Source organism: Onychostoma macrolepis, chromosome 19, assembly GCF_012432095.1.
Source record: "Onychostoma macrolepis isolate SWU-2019 chromosome 19, ASM1243209v1, whole genome shotgun sequence".
In the NCBI taxonomy this organism is placed as follows: Eukaryota; Metazoa; Chordata; class Actinopteri; order Cypriniformes; family Cyprinidae; genus Onychostoma; species Onychostoma macrolepis.
In genome coordinates, this window is record NC_081173.1 from 4,624,490 (window position 1) to 4,633,406 (window position 8,917).

An 8,917-nucleotide genomic window follows, 5' to 3' on the forward strand; every position below is an offset into this window, starting at 1 on the left:
CCTTAATCATTTCAACCAACTATTCTGATTGTAGAAAGCTGGCTTAATCAAAAACCTTCATTAAAACATTTTAAATTAGACACAGAGCCTTGCTCTGAACCACAGATGATTTTCAATGAGGCATTACATTCAACTTTATGCTGTAGCCGATTATCATACATTTGCTAAACTCATGTGTTTCCAATAACGTGGAGATTTGCAGCCGTAAAAATGCGACTAAGTCTGCTCATAGTTATTATCAGTTATGAAACACCTCTGATGCCCTTCAAGCTCTTGCTAAAGGCCTTTTGTTAGAAGGGAGAATAATATCACAGCATCAGCATTCACATGATGATAGATTTTCACTGAGTTCATGCTCTAATATGTAATTTTAATTTGAACTGGTCTGAAGGATAATACAATAAGAAACTCAAAATGAGTGGGGAAACTTTTATCAGGAACTGCAATGATAATAAAGGATGAGGAGGGTTTGTGGTGAGTAATTTCTACTCTAAACTAAAGGAGAATGATTCGTGAGCTGTTCTGTTAACTAGCTAAAGGAATCCTCCTACAAGAAACCACAAATATCTTTCTGACCAGCAAGAAACAAAGAGACTAATTTAAATTTCAAATTTAAAAACCTTTATTTTTTAGCATGCAAAATAAACTCTGCCCTGAAGAAAGACCACTTATTTGTCCATGCAATGCATGACACATCCACAAAAGTTTTGTTTTGCACTGGATACCTGATAAATTCATGAGTAAACGTTTTGCTTTTGGCAACCCACTTAAAAGGTTTTCCCTACCTCTTTAGAGAAAGGTTCATTTGAATATAATGAATAATACATGAGTATAAAGCTATAAAAGCACAATGGAAGACGGTCCAAATATCTGTGAAGTTTCATATACCAAATATCATAATTTGAATAGTTTATCAGGCACAAAGATTCTCTCATTACAAGCAAATATATGATGCTTTTCCACAGATAATGCTTCTCAGTCCAAAACATTGTTGACAAATGAGTGAATCTCACAAAGAAATATATATATATATATATATATATATATATATAATATTGAACTGTACCGTTATTGTATGCATTATAATATATTTTGATATATCTACATATTCATTAATAATAATAATAATATATTCCACATATATTTTCCACATTTAATGTACTTTGTCATTAAAATAGTCACAATGCAAAAAGTAAGGAAAAACAGCCTTTTGGTTTATGCAAAATATTTATTTTTTCTTTCTGATAAGTTGAAATAGAAATTCATTTACACAAGAAAATTCCTGACAGTCTTTGTGAGATTCACTCAAAGACTAAATAGTCTGTATCTTTTGACGAACATATGCTGCATAAAATCATGTTATCCAGACAGTTAAGTGAAGTCCAGCACATTGGCACAACACATCAAGCATATTTCTTTTCAGTCTTGCACATTTGGAAACAGTACTCAGAAACAGAGCAGGGGACCGTTCAGCACAACGGCCCCAGCTTCATCTGTATCTTATCACCGTAAAGTCCCTTAAACAGAAAAAGCTGGGGAACATATGAGGAACTGAGCCAGACTGAGTCTTCAAAGAGCGAACAGGCTTGACGGAGGAGGGGTCTCGCTCAGCGGCCCTCGTAAGGGCTGGTTCTCATCATTCTGACAATAAAAATGAGTGGAATAAAAACAAAGCAAAACGTCTCTTTTGAGCGAAAAAAAAGCAGCCGGAGATTTCTGCAAACTGGGTTTCTTTCTTCAAAAGATCCTCCTTCTAGAGCTTAGAGGAGGTTATCCTCCTGCTGGAATGCTTTTGGAGAGAAAATCCGGCACATTCTTCGCAGACTCCCTGTGGATAGAGGGACAGAAAGGACCATAGAAGGCTGCTAATACGGTTGCTCGGGGTCCGGCGCAAAAACTGCATTCACTTCCATAAAAACAGGGTTGCACGAGCATGCAATAAAACAGTTCTCAAAACTTCACAACCGCATATTACACATGTATATATATAAGATTTGTCCCTTTTTGAAGCTGGCCAGCCTTTTAAATCCAATGAACAAGGCACTTGAGCACCAAAGAGGTGGGCAATATTCCAGTACGGGACAATGGAGAGTAGTGGGGGGTTTGTTGGTGGTGGTCAGAGTTACTTTATGGCTTCTGCCCCTTTATTGGGCTAATCCACAAACATCCCATGATGACTGAGAAGCAAATGCATCTCAGGGCCAATTCTGTGCAGACTTGAGGGGGAGGTGTGCTTGTTATAAAGGCTTCAATGAGACAGGCAGTACATGCTTTTCACAAGAAATATGCCTACTTAAATATATCTACATGTTCGCCACCAGTTGGGGAAAGTTACTTTTAAAAGTAATGCATTACAGTATCGCATTACTCCATAAAAAGTAACTAACTGCATTACTTAGTTACTTTTTATGGAAAGTAATGCATTACGTTACTTTTGCATCATCTGGGCTGGGCGTGCTTATTTGTTTTTTTAATGACAAAAAACCCCAAAGATACATTTTGCCAAATGTAAGGGCCCTTTCACACTAAAAGTGACATTAATAAGCCTCAGGCTGAAGAAAGTGCCTTTGCACTTACTCCCGATTTCTCTCAACATAGGGGCAGGAGAACTGTCAGTGAAAACAAAGTAACTTGCATTCAGTAACTCAGATATTTCATTGTAAATTTAAAAGTAATGCATTACTTGAAAAAGTAATCTGATTACGTAACTCGTGTTACCCCCAACACTGTTCGCCACACAAATGGACGTTTTCCAAGTATAAATGCAATAGAAAACTAGTTCATATAAGGAGCTCAGTTTGGGAAGAGCTCACACATCAGCTGTTGAAGAGACTTGCGACAGTCTGGGATCAGAGTCGATCTCGTATCGGTAGTGGTACCCTTCCCAGACTTCTCGGCATGCATCGCGCATGTCATAGATGCGCTTCTTAATACCTTTACGGTTCAGGTAAAGCACAAAGAGAAACATGAGACCGACAAATCCCAGCACGAGACCCAGGAACACGTAGGAGGTCTGCAGTGCGAGATTGTCACTTTCTCCCGCCTTATGGCAACCCAACTCCAGTTCGCCCACTGTCAGTAGCGACGTGTTCTGCAAGGCGACTGGGAATGCGCAAGTCAGGCGCTCGACGTCCACCACTTGCGCCTGTGAGCCGTTCACCCAGGCGGCGAAAGGCTCGATGTCGCATGTGCAGGTGTAAGGATTCTCCGCCAGGTGGAGCCTCACCAAACGCATCTGCTCCAGCTCTTTTAGAGCCTCTTCACGCAGTGTCCTGAGGGCGTTGTGTGTGAGGTCGAGTTCCTGGAGGTGATCCAGTCCTGTGAACGTCCCGTTATGGATGGACACTATAGAGTTGTTGCCAAGCTGAAGGCGCCGCAGGCCGACAAGATGGCAAAAGATACCTGGGGGCAAGTAGACAAGGCCATTACTGGACAGGTCCAGTCCCAGCAGGTCTTCCAGGCTGCTCCAGCGGAGAGAGGTGGCTAAAAAAATGACGGACGAGTGGTTGTAAAGAGCCCGACTGAGGTTGAGCTCCCTCAGCATACGGCTCTGGACGGTGAACGCCTCAGGATGGATGACGGCCAGCTGGTTGTTGCTGAGGTCCAGCGATCTGAGGCTCCGCAGGCTAGAAAATGTGCGAGACTTCACCTCAGAGATCCTGCAGAGAGAAGAAAAGGAACATTTCACACTACAATCATAAAAATAAAGGTGGGTTTTGCCATAGAAGAACAGTTTTTGGTTACACAAAGAACCTTTCAGTGATCAAATCTTAAAAGAATTGTTTTCTAGTGTGAAGAACCTAAATACAAAATAACCTTTTATCCACACTAAAGAACCTTATACGCAAGTTTTTGCATAAAGGTTTTTGCTTAATGGAACTATAGATGCCAGTATAAGCGTAGTTGCAAGGTCAGAACTACAACAGATATTGAGGGGTGTTTATTTATTTGGTTGTTTTATACCGTGTCAGCATCTTAGACCAGTTTCATGGCAAGAAAGGGGTAAAATGAGATAAATGTTTCCTGAGGGAACGTTTTGAATAAAACTGTTTACATTCAGAAGGAAAGCATTCAACCAATATTATCCCTGATTCAATTTTCAAATCTGGTCCTGTTTATATGGTTCCGTTTTATTTTTTAATTGAGCCACATGCTATACATTGTGTTTCATAAGTAAAATGAAGTAGAATCCTATAAGTCAAGGATGTGAGAATAAACCTGAACACATTTAACATCTTAAAGCTTCTACTTGAGCTTTCCCTTTTGAAAAATCAACACTATCGTTCCTACACTAAAGGTTTACAGTAATTTTAGCCTCTACAGTCATTAAAATGAGAAGTTAAAATGACGGAAGGTTACACTTTATTGTAAGATGTCCTTGTTACAGTCAGTGTTGGGGAGTAACTAGTTAAATGTAACCAAATTACATAATTGAATTACAAAATAAATGTCATTGTAATCAGTTACAGTTACTGAGAAAAATTGTGTAATTCAGTTACAGTCACTTATGAAAATGTTAACGATTACAAACTGAGTTACATATGATTTTTTTTTTTCACACACACACACACACAATTGATTTCTTTCATAAATTGCAGTGACTGCTCTAAAATACGAGACACTAATGTTTCAGGAGTTTAGACACATGCTTATTCAATAACTGTTTTATTTCCTATATTTGGGTTTATGTATATGCTTTATTTTTTAAGATTAATGTTTTGTTTTTTTCAAGCCATTGTAAGATTCCAGTGTTTCCTGTCATAACTATGCAAGATTTGATTTCAAAAACAGTATCATATCTATTAAACTATTTCTTGTTTTAGTTTTAAATCTGTATTTAACCTCAGAATGATCTGTGGAGGCTGTGCTTTAAAATGTAATTATTGTAATCTTAATTCAAGTGATGAAGGATTTTGACAGTCTGGCAGTGTTGAATACTACTGTAAGGTTAAACCCTGCCTGGTTTACATGTTAGAAAAAAGATTAATAGTTGAAAAAATTAGACATTAGACATTTAGAGAAGTAAAGTAATCAAATGTAATCAGTTACATTACTTTAATAACATTACTACATTTTAGATAGAGTAACTTGTAATCTGTAACCTTTTCCAAAGTAACCTTCCCAACACTGGTTGCAGTGTAATTACACATTTAAGTAATGAGTAATATTTATTAACTGCATGTACTTACTATATGGTTAGGGTTAGGATTAATGTTTGGTTTAGGGTTACTTGCATGTAATTGTGCATAATTTATTGTTATAAATGTAAGTACATAACGTGTAACAAGGACACATTAAAATAAAGTGTTACCTAACTTTACTCTAACAGTTGTTACATAGTATTACATATTAACAGTTGTTACATAGTAACATAGTATGTAACAGTTGTTACCAGTGTGTTAAGGGTCAAATGAACTACTAGCTTTTCAAATTCAATAGGCTATGCATCATTGCGTTACCTGTTGTTAGACAGTGACAAAGTGGTCAAGTTCTCCAGTCCCTGGAAAGACTCGGGTCCGATCTGGCTGATGTGGTTTCCGGTGATGAAGAGGTTTCTGGTGTAGCTCGGGATGCCGCTCGGTATGTCCCGCAGATCTTTGGAGACGCATTTGACCGTGAGCGCGGCTTCTGAGCACTCGCAGCCGGCGGGACACAGCGACGCGCCCGCGGAGAGCGCAGCGCACAGCAGCCCCAGCACAACCGCGCACCGTGCAGAGGCCAGCATGGTCAACTATCAGCAAAACCGCATCAATCTGACTCAACAAATGCCTCGTTCAGCGACTGCGCGTCCGCTTCTCCAGGGTGGCTCTCCAAGACTCTGGTCCCGCGTGCTCCTCGCTGGTAACTTCTCTCAGTGATGTCGAGTCTCCCTGCGTGCTCGACTTCTTTGCATTACAGAAACTCATGTGTGAATGAGAGGCAGACACTTTATTTCCATGAGAAAAGGAGGTTCTCTGTGTGGGGCGTTTGATCCGCTGCTCTCAAACAATGCGACTGAATCTCTCTCAACAATCAGCGGGGAGGAGCTTGGACTCGCACCTCTCCCTCCACTACAGACCGACACCAGTCCACGATCTCTCACATCTCGCGCTCATCACTCTGATTAATGGGCTTAATTAATAGTGATTAAAGCTCATCAAAAGATTAGATGATCTCTGACTTTAGCTGATCTTTGCTACTCTAGTACTGTAGCTCAAGGTGTCCAGTTCGCTGTCTATACACTCAGAAATGGTTGTTCTACTGTTGCTTTTATGTGGTTCTTTGGAGATCGATGAAGCTCTTGATGTTACACTAGAGCAGTGGCTCTTAGTTAGGGGGTGGGGCCCACTAGGGGGCCTCAGTAAGCATTCAAAGAGTGCAGCATTAAAAAAAAAAGCAACAACAAAAAACATATACTATATAAAACACACACAGGCACATGCACACGCACACATATAGCCTATATATATATATATATATATATATATATATATATATATACACACACACACTTTTTATACTTATAGACTTTTTTTTATACTTTTATAGTTTTTGTTAAAAGTTTTGAATTTGATTGTTTTTTTATATTTTCAAGTTTTAGTATTTTTGTTGTGTGATTTGTCATTTCAATTTAGATTTTCCTGTTTTTAAATATTTATCTCATTCTAATTAATTTGTATTTGTTTCAGTTTTAGTTTTAGATTCAGTACATCAAGTTAATCTAAATGAAAATGAGAAATGTTACTCTGGAAACTGAACTGACTGAAATTTTATATATATATATATATATACACACACACACACATATATATATATATACATATGTATATAATAATAATAATAATAATAATAATAACAATAATTTGTTACATTTATATAGCACTTTTCTGGGTACTCAAAGCGCTTTTACGTGAAAGGGGGGGGGGGGAATATATATAGATACACACATATCAATAAAACATGCACACAGTTTTAATTAAATGCCATTTCATTGTGATTATTTGTGAAATTAATAAGTTTCTGAGTGAATATTTTTCAAGAAACATGACAAACTAAATTTTACTTTGTTTTTAACATGTATCTCCTCAACAAGCATAGTCGGACATGTAATTTTACTATGTTAAAAAATGCTAATTGAGAAAGGAGTTTAACTTAAGGATAAAAAAATTATTTAGCACGACCAAGAAAAAAATCTTTATTCAATATAATAATAATAACTTTAGTTATTAATTTAATGCATTAATATATGACAGCCTTTGTTTCTGCTGCTAAAATAGAGGAAGATGTGAAATCATATCTTATAGGGGCCTTCAAATATTGACTGAGCTTCAAAGGTTGAAATCACTGCACCATAGACGATATTCTTCAGACCAGTGTTATTGGCTTCTGAGTTCTTAATAGGTTTTCTGAAGAGGAATCTAGTTCTTTGTTTATGTCTGGATAATCAGTGTTTTTGTATGTTGGGAACATTGATCTGATATCCCTCACTCCACAGGACTCCTGATGCTTTGAAGTCGGCGGGGGTCTGCTGAACTGAAGGGGGACAATAAGCTATGAATTCAACACGCTGTTCTTTTGCCTGCCAACTCAGTCATTTGTTCTCTAGCGCAATTAAACGTTTCCAGGGCAACTGTTCAAATAAATGCACAAAAAGCAACATTCAAAACATTATAAATTACATGCATTTTAAGTCAAAATTTAAGTCTAGAGTCCAAACTGTTTTGTCCAATTATGCAATCTGTCCAATCTGCATCTCAAAAAATTTGAATGTCGTAAAAAAGGTAATTTTTTTTTGTAACATTTCAAAAAGTCAAACTTTCATATATTCTAGATTCATTACATGTAAAGTAAAACATTTCAAAAGTATTTTTGTTTTAATTTTGATGATTAGAGCTTACAGCTCATGAAAGTCAAAAATCAGTATCTCAAAATATTAGAATATTTACATTTGAGTTTCATTAAATTACCATCCCAACAGTATAAATTCTGGGTATCTCTCGTTCTTTGTAACCACAATAATGGGGAAGACTGCTGACTTGGCAATGGTCCACAATTATTTGAATTATTTCCATTATTGACACACAGAGGGTAAGTCACAGAAGGTCATTACTGAAAGGGATGGCTGTTCACAGAGTGCTGTATCAAAGCATATTAAATGCAAAGTTGACTGGAAGGAAGAAATTGGGTAGGAAAAGGTGCACAAGCAACAGGGATGACCACAAGCTTGAGAATACAGTCAAGCAAAGCAGATTCAAACACTTGTGAGAGCTTCACAAGGAGAGAACTGAAGCTGGAGTCAGTGCATCAAGAGTCACCACACTCAAAGACATCTTCAGGAAAAGGGCTACTAAGCCACTTCTGAAACAGAAACAAGGTCAGAAGCATCTTACTAGGGCTAAAGAGAAAAACAACTGGACTGTTGCTCAGTGGTCCAAAGTCGTCTTTTCAGATAAAAGCAAATTTTGCAGTTAATTTGGAAATCAAGGTCTGGAGTTTGGAGGAAGACTGGAGAGGTACAGAATCCAAGCTGCTTGAAGTCCAGTGTGAAGTTTCCGAAGTCAGTGATGATTTGGGGTACCGTGACGTCTGCTGGTGTTGGTCCATTGTGTTTGATCAAGTCCAAAGTCAATGCAGCCGTCTACCAGGAGATTTTGGAGCACTTTATGCTTCCATCTGCTGACAAGCTTTATCGAGAGGCTGATTTCCTTTTCCAGCAGGACTTTAGCACCTGCCCACAGTGCCAAAACCACTTCCAAGTGGTTTGTTGACCATTATATTACTGTGCTTCATTGGCCAGCCAAAATGCCTGACTTGAACCCCACATGGAATCTATGGGATATTTTCAAGAGAAAGATGAGAAACAGTCGATCCAACAATCAGACGAGCTGAAGGCTCAATAGTGCCACAGCAGTGCCACAGGCTGATCGCTTCCATGCCA

At 38.1% G+C, this 8,917-nt stretch overlaps 1 protein-coding gene across 1 annotated transcript; it reads right to left on the reverse strand.

Annotated features, from left to right (window-relative positions):
- Nucleotides 1-1,354: 1,354 nt before the first annotated feature.
- Nucleotides 1,355-5,967, reverse strand: tpbga (trophoblast glycoprotein a). The gene is made up of 2 exons (XM_058754096.1): nucleotides 5,460-5,967; nucleotides 1,355-3,659 (listed from the first exon to the last, which is right to left on the reverse strand). The coding sequence occupies exons 1-2, from the start codon at nucleotides 5,723-5,725 to the stop codon at nucleotides 2,810-2,812; spliced, it is 1,116 nt and encodes a 371-aa protein (XP_058610079.1). The 5' UTR covers nucleotides 5,726-5,967; the 3' UTR covers nucleotides 1,355-2,809.
- Between the last annotated feature and the right edge of the window lie 2,950 nt (nucleotides 5,968-8,917).

What these genes read in the sequence shown, in the direction of transcription:
- tpbga (XM_058754096.1), bottom strand. Translation starts at nt 5,725, where the DNA reads ATGCTGGCCTCTGCACGGTGCGCGGTTGTGCTGGGGCTGCTGTGCGCT. An exon ending in TTGTCACTGTCTAACAACAG is followed by an intron (nt 3,660 to 5,459) that starts GTAACGCAATGA and finishes TTCTCTCTGCAG; the next exon opens with GATCTCTGAGGTGAAGTCTC.